The 18,509-nt window shown below is 38.1% G+C and overlaps 1 protein-coding gene across 1 annotated transcript in view; it reads left to right on the top strand.

Annotated features, from left to right (window-relative positions):
• Nucleotides 1-2,828: 2,828 nt before the first annotated feature.
• Nucleotides 2,829-18,509, top strand: part of ATR (ATR checkpoint kinase) — a 41,392-nt gene continuing 25,711 nt past the window's right edge. The window contains exons 1-19 of the mRNA XM_080624297.1: nt 2,829-2,902; nt 3,799-3,890; nt 5,202-5,345; nt 5,950-6,839; nt 7,851-8,038; nt 9,272-9,466; nt 9,685-9,911; nt 10,418-10,570; nt 10,732-10,930; nt 11,519-11,778; nt 12,182-12,372; nt 12,499-12,599; nt 12,911-13,082; nt 13,764-13,931; nt 14,853-15,047; nt 15,404-15,589; nt 16,039-16,131; nt 17,623-17,753; nt 17,949-18,092. Of these exons, the coding sequence (XP_080480423.1) occupies nt 2,844-2,902; nt 3,799-3,890; nt 5,202-5,345; nt 5,950-6,839; nt 7,851-8,038; nt 9,272-9,466; nt 9,685-9,911; nt 10,418-10,570; nt 10,732-10,930; nt 11,519-11,778; nt 12,182-12,372; nt 12,499-12,599; nt 12,911-13,082; nt 13,764-13,931; nt 14,853-15,047; nt 15,404-15,589; nt 16,039-16,131; nt 17,623-17,753; nt 17,949-18,092 (3,788 nt within the window). The 5' untranslated portion in view covers nt 2,829-2,843. The remainder of the gene's footprint in view (nt 2,903-3,798; nt 3,891-5,201; nt 5,346-5,949; nt 6,840-7,850; nt 8,039-9,271; nt 9,467-9,684; nt 9,912-10,417; nt 10,571-10,731; nt 10,931-11,518; nt 11,779-12,181; nt 12,373-12,498; nt 12,600-12,910; nt 13,083-13,763; nt 13,932-14,852; nt 15,048-15,403; nt 15,590-16,038; nt 16,132-17,622; nt 17,754-17,948; nt 18,093-18,509) is intronic.

Below are 18,509 nucleotides of genomic sequence, written 5' to 3' on the forward strand. Positions count from 1 at the left end.
CACCAATATGAATGCTGCACCGGAAAAACAATATACAGAATGGTCTCAAGGCATACTATTTCCACTAGTAATGGGTCACTCTCCCTAGCAGGATAATATAGCTGCTCCTCCTCCTGAAGGGTCAGGAGACATGAAAATATAAAATAATGGGACAAGGAAGAAACAGGGAGATGAATTAAGAGTTTATTGAGCTGCTTATCCTGCATTCAAGAAAAGCCAGGAACAAATTCAGGTGTTTCAGTTGGCATTTCTTTGGTGGGTTTGTGGAGTGGTAGGTTTCGAGAGTGTCCTTAAAAAAGTTTTTATGAGGAGAATCTATGAGGCTTCTTATATCCTTGCAGCACAATCGAATTGTTATTATGGGCAGTTTTATAAGACCAAGACTTGATGACATGGTCAGAAGGCAGCAGATCGGACTTTGCAACTGGGAAGGGAAGTAAGTTTCCTAACTTCACTACCAGTGAAGAATGAGAAGCAGGAGGTATCTTCAGTGAATTGACACTAAAAAAAAAACAACAAAAAAACAAAACAGAGAAGAAAAAGCCAACACCCCCCCAACTAATTACGTTTGGCAAATGCTTAAGGAAACAGCACCACAAATTTATATAGCATTCTACTTGTGACAAATGAAAGCACTTCTGCAACACCTATATTAATATGATCTCCCTGTTAACTCACAAGACTTTCAGGCAAAAGCACTTTGTGTATCCCACTTACGGTTTAACTACAAAAGAAAAAATCACCCTATGAGTCAATAAATTTATCATATTTCTTAGGACTGAAAGCTAAACAATAATATAGCCTGCTCAAACTCTCCTAAAATCCCAACAGCTATCTCGCTATCTTAAGTTAAACAGGGATGACACAGAAATTTTAACCCTACATCAAATTAGCAAGTTGTCCGATTTACACTTAGTATGACTGTTGTCTCAGGCTTGGAAGTTTACACTCAGAATGTTGTCTTCAACAACAAAGAGATCTAACTGAAATTGTGCAGAAAATTGTGTTCCAAATAGCACTGATAACAAACCCCGGATATACTTGGTCTTCCTGGGTCATTACTGTTACACTTAGCTAAACATGTAAAGGTACATAGTTTCTACTTTCTCTCTAAGAATAATTACTGAAAGACTAATATTTATAAAGTCAGCTGATATAAAACACTGCAATATGTGTTTCAAAACAAATGAAAATAAAACTCAATTATGTTTTATGAAGTTTCTCAAAGTATTCCAGGTCCTTCCTACATTAGCAACCTTTGAAAGGTCAGCAGAATTTTTAATGAAATGGCATACATTTATTTTGCAGGATTAAAATAACAACCTATACCCGAAAAATTATTAACAGGCTGCCCAAAAGCATCCATCTGAAAGGAATCAGTAATTGAAATGCACATACCCCCCACCATGTTCTACACGCAAAAGATATAACCCCAGCACAGTGGAAACAGGCAACAGAATAAAGGCCTCCAAGAGGATTTTATTTTAGCCTTCATAATAATAGTAACACAAAGTTCATAAACAAGGACAGAAAGAGGTACACATTGTAATTAGAAAAACAAAGCTCAAACTCCCGTTTCCTCTCACATACTCTCCCTGCTATTTCTATTTAGACACAACTCCCTTATTTTACCTTTTCATACTTTGAACTCTTGCAGGCTTACTACACAGGTAAGTCACACATGTGCGGGTCAGCAGCTTACGTTCACCAGCACATCCCAGAACCACTATTGTAACATACCTTCTGCACTAGAGTGAGGCAGCACATAACTCTCCACACACAGTATAATGTTTAAGTAGCCTTTTCCTGAAAACTTCTGGTACTTTATGCACTTAAAGACGCTCACACCCTCAAGGGAATATAAACAACAACATACGCCATTCACTACCTACAAGGAGCAACGTCGAACCGGTGGGCTCTGAACCCCACACCCACTCTCCCGCCAACGAAGCGAGATGGACTAGTCCCTTCCGTCCACCCCACTCTCCCAGACACAATGGAGAGGTAACACCGAGAACCAGCCACCAGTGCCCAAAACTATCAATGACTCACTCTATCCACCCCTACCTGCTCAGCCTCCGGCTCCTTCAGTGCCCCGGCACCCTCTGGAAACCGCCGCCACCTGCCGCCGGCGAGGCGGGGCCAGTGGATGGGAAGCGCCGGCTTGTCAATGGCAGGGCGGGTGGTGGCAAGGGCGGGCCGAGCGCAGACGGGGTCACTTGGGGTCGTTCTGCGTTGCCGGTGGGATGCATATGGGATCAGACAGAGCCGGATGTTTCTGAGCTCGCGGCTGTGCGCTCCCTGCGAGGTCGCAGGGCGCCTGGACACCCCAAGAGTGTCGCCATGGCCGGCCTGGGGCAGTAGTGAGCTGTAGCGAGCCCTCTGGCGGGGCTTTCTTATCCCGCTCCGAAGTTTTCTCCTCGCCACCTTTCAGCACGTGGCCGCTCCCCAGCCTCGCTTTAAGTAACCCTGAAAACTGCGGCAGTTTTTCCCCCGGCTAGTCCCCCGGAGTTGTAGCTAGTGCTCTGGCTAGCGCTCCCGGCAGCCCCTCGGTGGCGCGGCTCGGCGGGGTGTGTTTGGCAGCTGCTGGGTTGCCACCGGTGTGTGTACTGTCCGGCGGAGGAGAGCCCTGCCGCGGCAGCGAGGGCTGCTTAAGAGGCCGCTAGAAACCAAGCACATAGCCGCCGTGACTGCCCTCTCGTGTGGTGACGAAGCGGTTAAACATCAGCCGCACCGCGGGCCCGCGCACCGCCCTCTCGACAACAGAAGAGGTTTGGGTTCCGCCGGACGCTGTCGTGCAGTTCCCGCCTCGGCGGCGCGCGGCCTGTTTCAAAGCAGGAGCCATGGCTGAGCAGGGCCTGGAGATGGCTTCCATGATCCCGGCGCTGCGGGAGCTGGCCAGGTAGGGCGGACCCAGCTCCCGCTTCGCAGGGCTTGTGGGGCGGAGGGGTTCCGCTGTGCTGGGGGAAGCGCCCCCGGCCTCGCCATCAGTGTGTGGCCCGTGGAGATGAGAAAACTAGGTTTCTTCCCCACGGCTGTGAGAGGACTTCTGGGTCTGCGCGCCCCCCTCATCCTCGTCGCCGTGTTCCCCTGCCAGCGGCCCATGTGGTTCCCTCCCTCACGGGTGGTGCTGGTGCATCCTGGTGGGAGAGACGTGTTGGCCTGCATGGCACCTAGCCTGCTGATGGTTTCTCTTGTGTTTGCAGTGTTTAATCACTGAGGATTAAACAACCTTGACAAATGCCTGGCTCTAAACTTTTAATGGCAACATCAAGACTGAAGCTTTGTTTTGTAGTAGGCAGCTAGGTGACTTGGAGATACAATTGCATGTTGAAGGTCTGACCTGACAAGAGCTAGCTGCTGTCTTAGTCACATAAACAGTTGCTATTGACACCTCTTGTCCAGGGTGTTGGTAGCTAAGCAGTTGAATAATTTTGGTTAATTCCAAAAGTGAAATGCGTTCTTAGTTTTATTTCTTTCTGCACCAGAGCTGGGTTGTTGCTCTGTAGTAGCATGCAAATAAATCCCTCAGACTGCCCTCTGGATTTAATATATATCAAGCATAATTGTGTAACAAAATAAAATTATCTTAATCACTTCATAAAACTTTGTACTTCTGAAGAATAAGGAGAAGGAGGAAGAGGCAATACATTAGTTATTAAAACAAATTTGCATTTATTTTTGAAGACTTCTAGAATAAAAAGTCAGCATTTAACATCCTGTGGTTGAGGTAGACTTCAGATAATTATTTAGTAATTTTAAATGGATAATCTCAATATAATGTACTTTTAATTTTAGTGCTAGTCCAGAAGAATACAATACAGTTGTGCAGAAGCCAAGACAAATACTCTGCCAGTTCATTGACAGAATTCTTACAGATGTAGATGTTGGTAAGCATTACATCACTGTCTTTTAATATAATAATCTGCTTTATGGTTTAAGTAATTCCTGCGAAAAAAAGTTACAAGTCTCATTTCAAGAAAGATTTAGTAATTGAATGCAATACTACTTATGACTTATCTTTTAATAACTTCCATGATGAAGAATTTATTAAGATGTGAAGTAACTTAAGCCAAAAAAAAAAAAAAAGGAGTGGGGATATGTAGCACAGGGTTGTGTGAATGTCAGTGCTCACAACACTGAAAGTCAGGAGTAATGTGATTGTTCATTGAGTATTATAGCTTGCAAGTCTTAATAAAGGGTCTTTGAGAATTGAAATACTTTGATGTAAACTGCTTTATTTTCAATTTTACTCTTCTAGCAAAGCCTTATTTTGGTATTCCTTAAATCATGATAAGGTTCCGATTAGTAAAGTAGTTTAACAACAATTGGGTAATTATAAAATTCATATACTACAAAATTACCATTTGTAGTTATCTGTACATTTGCATAAGGGAGAATCAGAGTAAGAGTAACTTAACTGTTTCCCAGATATAGTTTTATGTAGCTGTCTTGGTATGACAGATGTTTTGTCTAGTGAATTGATCAATTTCAGTGTCACACAGGTTACTCTATAGATTATGTTTGTTAATTCTAGATGATGTGTATTAATTCTCTTATAGTACTGAAAGGGAAGGCTATAAAAAGGCAGTCTGCTTTAAGTACTGCTTTTGAATGCGTAAGTGTTGTATTTTATCATTACCTTGGAACTTCTCTGGTTAATTTCTATCTGAATCTGAGATAGTTTCCTTGTTGTGGTAACTAACCAAGTGGAAATTGGAAAAATCTAATGTGTTTCAGATACCTGCTTTAATGGAGCTGTACAACAGCATTAGATATGCTTAGTATTTTACCAAACTTTCTGATTAAGTTGAACTTACCATTTTAAAATTTATATTTCTTGGAGATTTGGAACAACTTTAGGGTGTTTTTTTTCTACCAAGATCATAAACCAAGGGAAAATTGATTAAAAATTAATACTAACTATTTGCTATTCTTCACTTATCAAACAGTTGGATATAAACTGAGTAATTTATATGCATACAGTTTGGTGTCCCATAGAAGGCTTACAGTGTGCACAAAGTCATCCTTGTGGATTGATAAGCACTGTCCTAATGGATAATTATGCAAGTTTGATACCATATCATAGTATTTTATATTAAAAATGTCTTCTTCCTCTTTAGGTGTGAACAAACTTTGTGAAGTTGACTTACTGCAATGCTAATTTAGAAATGTTTTGTTGGTTTTTTTTTTTTTTTAAGTTGCTTTGGAACTGATTAAGAAATTAGATTCACAGCCCAGTTCTGTAATGTTGCTTGACTTTATTCAACATATCATGAAATCTTCCCCGCTTATGTTTGTAAATGTGGATGGAAATCAGGAAGAAACTGAAAGCGGTTGCATTGGTGAGTTTGTTGAAAATGTTTATGTTGAAGTTTGATATTTTCAGGACTTAGCTTTTCTGACAGTAGGAACATACAAAAGAACAAAAATGGGAAAGGGGCAGATTCGTAAGTTCAGTGTTACATATTTATAAATAAGTTAATGTTATGATAGACTTTTAATATGTGAAATGATTCGCACATGTAATAATGAAAATTCATCACGAGAGAGTTTGACCTTATTCATTACCATTGCTTAATGCGACTGCCTGGTTCGTGTTGATGAGGTATTCTGTACATACGTTTATTGACCTAGGTTGTTAGGTTTTCTGACAGAGGAAAATGAAAATGTCTGAAACTATCCAGTATAAAATGTCTGCCAGGGTTTTTGTTTAGTTGGTTTTTCCCACCTGCCCTGCATCCCACCCCATTTTCCTCTTTCTCAATAAGATCTGCTGAAGAAGTGTCTCAGTGAGGCTCTGCTTACTAGACCTACAGTCATTTATCTCAAGGAATTTTCTTTTACTTTACTTATCAGAAACCTGCTCTCGGGGAGGTACTTATAATAGGAGGGTTGGGATTTTGTTTTATTAATTTTCTGTTCACTGTTTGTTTTTTATTGTCCTAGAATTTAGCAGCTGGATCATAACAAGGCTTCTCCGAATTGCTGCAACTCCAAACTGTGACATGTTGCACAAGAACATTTGTGATGTCATTTGCTCTTTACTTTTTCTGTTTAAAATGAAAAATTGCTCCATTTTTGAAGTACTAACAAAAGACTTGCTGCAGCTTTTCCAAGACTTAATAATCTTGCATGAGAGAGATGCACAGAAGCACCTCGGGAGAGATGGACTTGTCTGGCCAGTGACTGTAAAGAGATTTTCAAGCAATGCAAGTGACAATGTGGGGTATTTAAGATTGGCACCATTACAGCTGATGGGTATGCCCAATGTGGAATGTTTGGAAATTATATTACTGTCTATTTTGACAGATATTGTTGCAGATGTGTTTTTTGTAAGACAAGATATTATTCTCTGGGGGATAGGCTGCTCCCTGTTGGAGTGTGGCAGTCCAAAGGTTAAAGTTTTGGCAGTGAAGTTCTTAGTAAGATTAATTCACTTAGGAGGACCTCCAGAACAGCTGGCTAGTGTTTTTTTCACAGTCTTTTTTGAAATTCTACAATCAGCACTTGAAATGGATGCTGACAAATCAGAACTCTTTGAAGAACCACTCCTTCTGTTGGTGAGGACGTTGTTGCCTTTTGAAGCAGATTCTTACAAAAATATTGAACCTGTCTACTTAAATATGTTACTAGAGAAGCTCTGTGCATTGTTTGAAGATAATATGTTTAGGTGCCTTCAGTCTGAAAAGCTGAAAGCCACTTTCTGCCATATGCTGCAATATTTCCTGGAATTTGTTCCAACTGGATATGAATCTGCCTTGCAAGTAAGAAAAGTTCGTATCAGTACCATATGCAGAAGTTTTGTGGGTGTGCTTGGAACTCAGGAAGGCCAAGAGGTAGGTTAATTTTTAGAACTGTAATTATCATGTAAACAGATCATGTGCAAAACCCTGCATCTGTGCCAAGAAGAAAATTTAGGAAATACTATTTTTAATTGCAGAATTAGATTGATACTCTTTGTTTCTCAGCTGTTTTGCATATTTGCAGATGTCAGAATGTCCAACAGAATTAGTTGAATGTACCTGGACCCTATGTTTTCCAGGTGTATCAAACTATTGAGAAGCTGTGCAGGCACAATGGTCTGTCTGTAATCATGGCATAAAATGGGGGTAAGGAACAGAATATGTTCACATAATGGCAGCTTTACGTTTACTTTCTGAGCTGCTCTTACTTTCGAACCATATACCTTTAGTCATACTTGTTGGGGACAGAAAATGTTTGAATTAAAACAGTCATAGAATAGTTTGGGCTGGAAGGGACCTTTAAGAGTCATCTAGTCCAACCCTACTGCGGTGAGCTGGGACATATTCAACTAGATCAGGTTGTTCAGAGCCCTATCCAACCTGACCTCGAATGTTTCCAGGAATGGAGTCATCTACCACCTCTCTGGGCAACCTGTTCCAGTGTGTTTTCACCATCATAAAAAATTTCTTCCATTATGTCCCATCTAAATCTACCCTCTTTTATTTAAAAACCCTAATGAAGTGTTAATAATGAGGTGTTGATATGCTGAGTATTCTCACTATCCCATACATCCACATGCATATCGTATATGTTGTCTCTTAAACTTAGTGTGTCTGTCTTGATAGCTTTGGTAGCAAGGTATTATGGAAAGAATAGCAGATTAACTGAACAAGCTGCATCCTGTCTGGTAGGAACCCAGGAAAATTCATGGCTTATGAGAGCTTACGTCTTGTAATTAAGATTTTTAAACAGAAAGGTTTTATGAACTTTGCCATAATACATTGAAATTTTGTGTTTTAAGTTAGAAACAGTAAGATTGTGTCTTCAAGAAGTAAGTCACAGAAGTAAGACATCACAATACCTCTGTTGTTTTTCCATCCCAGTATCTGGTCAGTCCACTTTATACAGCACTAAAAACGCAAACAGAAGAAATTTTTCAGGAGCTGCGTCAAAACCAACTAGATACTTCTGATACTGATGGGTGGAGCAGCAGCAGTGATGAAGTTCCAGAGAAAAGACGACGACTAAGCCTATCCGCAAAACATCCAAAGAAATCATCTACACCAGTCATGTATGACACTTAGTCAGTAACTACTTTTATAGTAATTTAGCTAGTGAATAATAACAAATAACAGCTATTTTGAGGTAGTTCCTTCTTCGCATCTGCATTGAAAGATCTTCTGGGAAAAGAGTTAAATTATATTTTGAAGGATCAGAATCTACAGATTATTTTTTAAGCCTACCTTCCATTAATGAGAATGTATTTTTAATGTGCTCACTGTGAATTACTTTAATTTTTGCCCGCTAAGAACAGCTGAGAGAATACATACAGAATTGTTTATGTGGCTGTGCTGGCGAACTGAATGTGCTTAAGGCAGGTTTAGTTAAGTCAGGTTGTTCTCAGATGGACTAAGCCAGTTCTCTCAGCCTCTGCTTGTACTTCAGCTCTCTGATTATCTTGGACTTGCTCCAGTGTGTTGATCTATTTGTTGTATCTGGGCACTCAAAAGTGGTTCTGGCATGCTGTACTCCAGGTGTGGGCTCACAGTCAGCATTCAGCCCGATATGTAGTTGACTTTCTCTGCAACAAGGTCATACTGTTGTTATATTCAACTATTCCAGAAGTCCACCAGGTCATTTTCTCTAAAACTGCTTGCTAGCCAGGTTAGCCTGTTATGTTGCACAGGGTTTTTTTGAGCCAGTTGCAGGACTTGTCATATTTCTCTATTGACCTTCATGAGGTTCTTGCCAGCCTTGATTTCCAGCCGGCTGAGGTCCTCCAGCTAAGCTCTCCTTCTATCTACCTGTCTTTTCATAGAAAGAAATTAAGTTTGTGTAGCATGGTTTGCTTTGGTAAATATATTCTGGCTGTTCCCAGTCACCTTCTTCTTCCTCATGTGGCTAGAAATGAGTTCAAGTCAAACTTATTTTCATAACCTTCCTAGGGTCTGAGGTTAGTCTGGCAGGCCTATAGTTTCTTGGATCCTCTTTTTTTCCTTTCTGGAAATAAGTGCAATGTCTATTTATTGTCATCAGAAACAACCCTGGTCACCATGATCTTCCAAGGAAAGTAGAGTTATATCTTTGTAGCCTTTCACACAAGTCTGATTTGCATCATACTTCAATTTAGAGTTAGTATCTTGTTCTCCCAAAGAGCACATTTAAGCTAAAGCTTTGTTTGGTATTTTCCTAATCCTGTATCCAACATAGATTATCTCTGGGGTTGCTATGATAATGTATCTTTTATGTTGGGGGGAAAAAAAAAAGTATGTGTTGGAAAATAATTAATATGGTCAAATTGCAGACTTAGCCCTATAAACATGAGATTAAAGAGCACTCTATGGAATGCTGTCATGAAGAAAGCTGCATCTTTAATATTTATCCTCGAGAAAGAAACTCTGACAGCAGATATTCTTCAGACTGTAGAAGGGATTGCTGTAATTCTGCGACTAGCTGCTTTGTGCATAGTTCATTGTTCACCCCCAACAAATTCTACCAGGTAAATGTACCAAGATGAAACCATGAGACCAATAGTTTCTTGTAACTGTTGTTATGACTTGTGTAGATTACTTTAATGCTGATATACGTATCAGGACAAGTATTGGATAAGTCCTGTATGTTTTGAAATACATTTTAATAGTAACTTTGCTTACAAGCAATATAACATTAAATGTTTATAGTCTGTTGCACTGATCATATGATTTCTATTTTTAACAGCATAGATCATAAAGTAACTCATCCGTGTAACTCTGACAAATGTAAGAATACTCCAAGCTCTTCAGATTCGGTGGTGAATATTCAGTTCACATGGATTTCCTCTGATTTTATCGCAAGAGTAGTGAAAGTCTCCAGAAATCTGTTAGAGGCTGCTATGCAGATTTCTAACCTAGAACAAGTGATTGACAGAATAGTGAAAATCGTTGATGCTTTGCTATATGCACAAGGTGAGAAATCCTTTAAACTACTATGTCTTTTATTGGATTTGTGAATTAGAAATGCATTTCACTAAATTGGTCTGTTTGTAGTAGAGGTACTGAAATTCTAGATCTTGTGCTAGAACTCCAATCCCAGTACAAAATTAATTAAATAATAATAAAAACCGTTTATCCCCCATTTAGAAAGCTTCCCTTGCATTCCCTTTTGAACATGATTTACTATTCTTTGTTCTTCTGTTGATCCTGACCTGAACAAGAGACATCATGGGGATAATGAATATGTGTAAGAAAGAAACAAACTTTAAACATTTATTTTTAGCATTTATTTATAACATTTTAGCATTATTTATTATTGTATGTGTAAAATGTAGGATATTAACATGTGAGAATAGAGATAATAACTTTTGTTGATAGAAAAAAACCCATTTTGTAGCAAATCAAGAACATAAAATGGGCATCTGTTTTATGAACTATGCAGAGCTGTGAAAGTACCGTGTTTTTTATTCCTCTTGTAGTGAAAATTCCACTGAGTGATCAGATTCTTGATAATTTATGTGGGTTGCTGTCTCTGCCCTGGATTTGCAGCCATCCTGATGATTATTCTTTTAAACCATCTACTTTTGGGTTTGATCCTCTAGTTTTGAGTCAAAAAACTGCACAGAGTTTCTGTAAGTATGTTAAAGTATATAAACCCTAATTTTCCTTTAGAACAATCATTCCAGAGAGATAATATTTTCTTCACCCTCGTATGATGATTGATGATATAAAAGTTAAAATCAAGTAATTATGTGTTTATTTTTAATTTTTTGTTTTGCTTTTTATTCTTTAGCACCCAAAACTCAGTCACATTGTGTGTTCCTTCTGTCTCTCTTGCCAAGAAATATTTGCCTGGACTGGAGAAAATCCATTTATCACTGGGCATTACAAAGTCCCCATGAAGTAATTCGGGCTACTTGTGTTAAAGGATTCTCTCTCCTGCTTCATCCACCAAGTGTGCAGTCCTCCAGTGTGATTCCTAAAGCTCTTTTGTATGTATTAATGCTGATTTTGCATCTTCATGCGAGAAGAAACACAGAAAAATGAGAAATGTAGTATAAGCATACAAATGTTTATTTCATCCAGAATTTGCTAGATATCAATTTCGGAAATCATAAGATACCAACAGGATAGCTGTAAGTGAAGGTGTCTGTGTGACAGAATCGTGTTTGCTTACCATGTCAGCATACAAGTTACTTCACTACTTGAAGGTCCCAATTTAAATTAAGGACAGGAAAGTAGGTATCTTGTTAGTTAAATGTATGTGGTATTTGTCCTTATGTTTCTTAAAACCTTTCAAATTTCTCTGCACTTTGTATATATGCTTTGGTGTCTTCTGTCATATTGTGTCTAGTCTTCAGTTTCTTTATAACGTGCATGACTTCACTGTGCCCAGTGCTACTTCAGACGTTTAATAGAACTTGAGGGTAATCTGATAAGGAAAAATATAATTTAGTGGACAGGTCTTTAAATTGTCCTGATAATACTTTCAGTATAGTTAGAGAACTCAGACAATGTAGAGAAACAAATTTCTGTGTAAATCATCTATTAAAATAGGTTCTTTTTTGTTTCCATTTCAGAAATCAAATCCAAGATGAGTCTGAGCTAGTCAAGGAGGCTTGTGCTGCTATAGTTGGGAAATTGTCTTGCTGTCTTTCTGGTACATTCAGTGTGCAACCTTCCTTAGTAGACTCTGCTATAAAGCAGGTTACTTATGATATTTTATGTAGCAGCCTTTCTAGGAGTTCTGTTCATGGAAAGACTTGTTCTGTGCAAGCCAGTGTTTTCAAGCCATTTCTTATTCTCCTCGAGAATAAAGTATCCAGTTCAGTAAAGCTAGGTATGTAACTTTACCTTTATTAACATTTTGCACTTCTGCATGTGGTACTAAGTCACTACTTGTGTACCTTTCTCTATTCCTTTTTTTCTATGTAGGTTTTTTTTTGTGCCCATAGTGGTGCTTGAAATGTTCTGTTTCAGTTGATATTACTGCTAAGGTTTGATGCAGTCATTGATATTATTTTTAAACTACCTTGGCTTAATTTTGGTCTGTGTACATATGTAGAAATGTATAATGCGTGATAAAATGTGAATTTTAAATATCTCGTCTGGTTTGACAATATTTACTCTTGAAAAAAAAATACAGGGTGCTTTATGGCTTACTTGTATCACTCTTTTGTGAATCAATAAAAAAAATACTTTTTTTTTTTTAAGCATTAAAAAGACTTTTTCCTGTCTACTAGCATTTATAGAAAATATACCTCATCTTTGTAAGCATCTGGATTTTAACACTGATGAGTCCAGTGTGAAAGTTCTTGTTGGGTCTTTATTAAATCTAATGGAAGATCCAGACAAAGATGTAAGACTGGCTTTCAGTGGCTGCATAAGGAGCATACTAGAATCCTTGGACTCTGAAGAAGGATTCATAAAAGAGGTGAAGTTTGTTTTGGTTTGGTTTTGGGGTTTTGGTTTTTTTTTTTCCCTAACTTACTGTGGGTTCTGTTTCATCAGTATCGTGCTCTAAAGTTATTTGTTTTGGTTTGGTGTTTGTGTGTTCCAGCTGTTTGTTTCAAGAATGAAAGAAGCCTATACAAATGCCAAAATATCACGAAATAATGAGCTTAAAGATACCTTGATTCTCACAACAGGAGATATCGGAAGGTATTTTGTATAGTATCTTGAAAATTGCAAAGTCGTGCCAGTTTGTGATGCAAAGAAACTTTTGTCAAGCGTAAATGTAAGATTAAATTACTTTTTTCAAAGTCAGCTCTTGTCCAGAGTCCTTTTCAACTGTCTTAAGCTGCTTATTCGTATGGAACAACATTCTTTCTCCCTGTCACAGGAAGTACAGATAAGATATGCAAATAAAATAAGTCACTTTGGATTAGGATAATTATATATTCTTAAGTAATTTTATTAATGCAATGATTCTTTTTCCTTTTTAATTGTTTTTCTTCTGTTTACTTTGTAAGGGCATCAAGAGGAGATTTGGTACCATTTGCTCTCTTGCATTTGTTACACTGTTTGTTGTCAAAGTCAGCTTCTGTGGCTGGAGCAGCGTACACAGAGATTCGATCCCTGGCGGCCACGAAGTCCGTAAAATTGCAAGCTTTTTTCAGTCAGTACAAGAAACCTATCTGTCAGGTAAAAAGAAGAGAGTTGGTGGTTCAGAAAGGCATATGTTTAGGTTCTTTTTGTCTTTTAAAATGGCATTAAAAGTGAAAATTACAGTATTTTACAAAGTGAAATCTTGTAGGACAAGGAAGAGATGATAAAAAAAACCCCAAACCCACAAACATTTGGGAAGAAATGGGAAATTTTTAACTTTGTCATAATCATCTCCCCTCAACAGTGTTGCCTTTCTTTTTTTTTTTCTTCCCCTACTTACTGTCCTTCTGAAATAAAGGAACTATATAATTTATAATTTCTTTCATTGTGTGGTACCATTGCCAGAAGAGGTTATGATTTAAAGTTGGGATTGAAGTCAATGTTTTACAAGCATAATACTGACATGGGTAATTTGTTCTTTTGTTATACCCATTACCTAAAGACAAAAGTTCTGTTTGTAAGAAAATTACCAAAAGCAGACTTTTCTAATTTTGAATATTTTTTAATGCAATGTCTGAATCCCAGGTTGCAAAATAAAATGCAGCTATTAATTGGATGATAATCCAGTTCTATTGCAAAGTAATAATCATAGATCTATGTGCAATAAATGAGTAATAGTAACAAATGCATACAAAGAAGAGCTAAACTCTTGTGTTTATTTTTAGGGAGAGCAAACAAGGGGGAAATAATACTAAATATAAATTTCCTTATGCTTAGTTTCTAGTGGAATCGCTGCATTCCAGCCAGATGGCAGTATTGAGTGCTCCATGCCAGGGTAATGAGCTACAGAAACAAACAGCTGCCCACCAGAGAGAAATAGCTCTGGACATGTTATCTGAGATTGCAAGTGTATTTGATTTTCCAGATCTAAATCGCTTTCTTTCAGTAAGTTGGTCACTTGTTTTCACTGATTTGTGTGTGTGGTCTCTTATGGACTTCTCTTTTAGTCCCCAGTTCTGCTGTGATTGTCACAAATCTGATATTTTTACTCTAGTTGCTATTGTTTGTTGTAATACAGGGTACTTTGGGATTGCTGCAACTGGGAACTCAAATGCAGAGGAATAATTTTAACAAGGAATTACGGGCATGGCTACAGTGCTAATTCAAGTATGACAGATGATGAAATAATGTCTAGAGTACTCATTGAACATGTATTAACAACTTAATGCACTTGGAGGGATTCTGTATATGGTACAATTTTTCTGTGGTGCCTTCCGCTTTGTTTCAAATGAAGGAAGCTATTGTTCTGTGGATAAATCTCTTCTTAATCTGGTTAGAGACCTGTTTTACTTGAAACAAAAGCAGCTTCATACTCACATTTTGATTGTTGGTAGATGGGGAATGCGCAGTCATTAGGTAAACAGTGTTCCAGTTGACTGGTAGGTTGGAGGAGTGTTGTGTGGCGGTGTTGGGTTTTTTGGTTTTTTTTTGGTTTTATGTTTAGTTTTTGTTTTTAGATTTGTTTGGGAATTTTGGGGGGCTTGGGGTTGGTTTTTGGTGTGGGTTTGGCTTTTTTTATTTTTTTTCCTTGTTTTATAGAGAATCTGAATAAACGCAAAAATGTCGTATTTTGCGTATTTTTCAGTTTTGATTAGATGGACCACATACTTAAGTAAGTGGTTTTGGTTTATCTGCATTTTTACTGGGTATTTCCATCCTAAAGTTCTTTATGCATGCCTATGATTATATGTATAGCTGGAGATCAGTGTTGTTTTACTGACACAAATGGAACAAAGCCAAACTGTGGATTTTTTTGAGGGGGGTTTATTTGTTTTTTATCATTAAATGTTGTTCTTAATTTACCAGCGGACCCTGCAAGTTTTGCTTCCCGACCTTGCAGCCAAGGCTAGTCCTGCAGCCTCCACACTTATTCGAACCATAGCAAAACAGCTGAATGTAAACCGAAGAGAGATTCTAATCAACAACTTCAAGTACATCTTCTCTCATTTGGTCTGTTCCTGCTCCAAGGATGAGCTTGAGCGGGCGCTTCATTACCTCAAGGTAAATTGGTAATTGGTCTGTTACACATGCAGATTAGGAGCAACAGTTAATGAACAGTAGGCCTTCTGCTTTGTTTAAGTTAAGGCATTGCAAAGCATAGGTGGGGAAGTTGTATATGCAGAAGTTTTGTTCTTCATGTCATTAATAATCTGTTCTATTGGTTCTGAGGAACTGTTTTAAGATATTTTGCAAACTTAAAAACTCTAAAAACTTAGTTTATCTGACAGTGAGCTGATCGGAAGCTTTTTCTTTGGTTTCAGAGGTAAATCAGCCAGAGTCCAGCGCCTTCTGTCTCTGTGTGCTAGTTGCATTCTGATGTGACTAAGACTTGATTTCTGTTTGCTGTTTGATTACAGAATGAGACTGAGATAGAACTGGGCAGCTTGCTGAGACAGGACTACCAGGGGCTGCATAATGAATTATTGCTGCGTATAGGAGAGCACTATCAACAAGTTTTCAATGGTTTGTCAATACTGGCTTCATTTGCATCTCATGATGATCCCTATCAGGGACCTAGAGAAATAACATCAGCTGAACAAATGGTAAGGACATGAAAATAGTCATGTTTAGTTTTGTTCAATAACTTTTTCTCCAGTCTGAGAATGAAGACAATTTTACATTCTCTGAACATCACTTATTTGAGGGAAACAAAGTGGAGCAAAGGTTGGCATTTCATATTGAGTGTTCCTGTAATAGTATACATAAAAACCCCAAAACAATAAAGCCACCAAACAACGCACACCTCCCAAATACTTCCAAAATAGAAAACCCCACAGTTTAATAGGGATGTCTTCTATTAACCCTGCTATCTCTTAAGGAGCAGTGCATGTATTTGGGATTGTTCTAATTTTTCTTTCAGAATTAGTAGTTCATATTTGCTTTATAATTTCTTAAGTTTAGGATTGTGTTAATAATAGATGATTTGTTGGGTTTTTATTTTGTTTGTGGGGTGTTTTGGGGTTTTTTACTTATTTTTTTCCTTTCTCCACAGGCTGATTATCTGCAACCTAAATTGCTTGGTATCTTGGCTTTTTTTAACATGCAGTTATTGAGTTCCAGTGTTGGCATTGAGGATAAGAAAATGGTGCGTAAACTTAATTTTGAACATTAAAACAAAGATAAGCAAGAGATATTTTAATTTTCCAGACTTAGTTGTGCAAGTGTCATTGAAGTCTCCAAAGATCTTAAGGGTTCCAACATGATTCTAGAAAACTGGTCTTAGTGTGGGTAGGACTTCTGCGTAAGCTCAGAAGTTTGATTGGTTTCTTTAATGGTCAGCGAGTGTACATATTTGTCAGACATGATATATGTAACAAGTCAGTTAGCTGGTAATTATAGAGGAGGAATCCAAGTGTATGATTTTTGTGTGAAAGGAGCAAAGTGGAGGATGAGGGAATATGGGAGAAAACTAAAGCTACTGCAGGAAACAAGATTATAAGGGCACCAAAAGGCTAAGATAAAGAAAATAAGATGCAAATCCAAGAGAAACTGGGCTTTATTGCTGTTGCTTCTCACAGAATAGCTCCTTTCAGCTTTACAGTAGAGAGCATGCAGAGAAATTGGAGCTTACAGCCTGAGACAAAGTCTGAAATTTCTGCTCTGCTGAGATAGTGCTTCTAACCACAAGACTTTTAGCCACCCCACAGATGTCATGCAGGTGACTTCTGTAATGACATCAGTGCTAGAATGTACATAACCTTTGTGTTGATGAACTGCATTTTCCGTGGTATTCTTTCACGTGTTTTGCTTCTTGGATATTCATGTTACGATGCTCTCATTTTCATTGCTACTTCACACATTCTGAATTTCTTCATTTGTCTAGAATTTCTTCTGCTGCACCTGCTGTTGTTTATATCTTTTCTTGTTCTGTCTGTTGTTTTTGGTGGGTTTCCCATTCCATTACCTTTCTTCAAGTTCAGGTTTCTTCTTGTGTTACTGATCTGTCATGCTGGATGTTGTACTACCTGGTTTGGCACAGTGTTACTGTGACTGAAATATGTCCTGTTTTTCTTGCATCTCAGTATTTCTCTTCTGTCTTTCATCAGTCCTTTTGACAACTAAGCATTACTCATTCCCTGAAGCTTACCAATTACTTCTGTCACAATTGGTGTTTTGTTGATTTGTTTGGTTGGTTTGGGGTTGTTTTTTTTTGTTTTTTGGTTGGTTGGGATTTTTTAGGTTTTTTGGTTTTGTTCTTTTTTTTCCCCTTACTTTTTTGCAAATGCAAGTTTGTTTGCTTTCTCTATTTCCAAAACCTGCTCTTTTCAGCTTCTAAAACTTTGGGCATATAGTTAATCACGTTTTATAACAGTCTTCTATCCCATTAACTCTCTTGGTGTCTGCAGTTTTCCTTCATCCATCTGCCAATGGACTGACAGATAGAATACTTTGGTTACAGATTCCTTTTCATACTCCTTTCCTCTAATCCAAAATTCTTTATTGAAGCATCAAACTGAATTAGATGTCTTGTAGGGTATAATTTCTTAAGCTACGGTAGCCTGGTTTTTTTAGAAAATACGACTTTTGTATGTTTTACTGAGTATTTAATACACTAAAATGACTTTTCTCTGTCTAGGCTTTAAACAGTCTTAGGTCTTTAATGAAGCTCATGGGTCCCAAACACATCAGTTCAGTAAGAGTGAAGATGATGACTACACTGAGAACAGCTCTAAGATACAAGGATGACTTTCCAGAACTGTGTTGCAGGTGAACTGATAGTGTACCTAAGCAGTGACAAGCCTGTTACTTCTGTCCTTGAATATACTGTTTTGCTTTGGTTTAGAAAATAGTCTAAGCCCCATTGCTGAAATAACCTAAAATGCTTCTCATGGCTCACCTAAAAAGTCTTTGTGCAGAGAAGTCTTATTGATTACTGTTGTTTTGTTGTCCTTGCTTGTTTAGAGCCTGGGATTGTTTCGTTCGAAGTCTGGACCACTCGTATCTTGGCTCCTTGCTTAGTCATGTGATAGTAGTGTTATTACCCCTTATACATATCCAGCCGAAGGAAACTACAGCAATATTCTACTTTCTCATAGTTGAGAACAGGTACCGTACAAAACATTTTCAGATATATGGATTAAATCCTGTAATAGGAGTGGGGATAACCCTAACTTTAAGTTGTCCAGCACTAAGATGAGGAAACTTGTTTCTCTGCAAAATAGTATATTGTTCTATTAAGTTCCCACTCCTCTAAATTGCAATGAGATTTTGGAATTTGACAAGTGATAGCCTCATCCAAAAAGATGCTTTTATATTGTCCTAATGAAAACATTTGACACTATGGCCAAGTTAAAACCATTCAGACACTCACCCCATCAGAAAACTGCCAGGTTTTCTGACTCCATGTCTTTTCTGCTGGTATGGAAAATTACTTCCCTCTATAGGGAATAACAGTGGTGGCTAACACTTGCTCTAAACTAGAGAGATGTGTGTAGAGTTGGAAAAGGGGAAGAAATGAATTGT

The sequence above is a fragment of the Psittacula echo genome (assembly GCF_963264785.1).
Source record: "Psittacula echo genome assembly, chromosome: 7".
NCBI lineage: Eukaryota > Metazoa > Chordata > Aves > Psittaciformes > Psittacidae > Psittacula > Psittacula echo.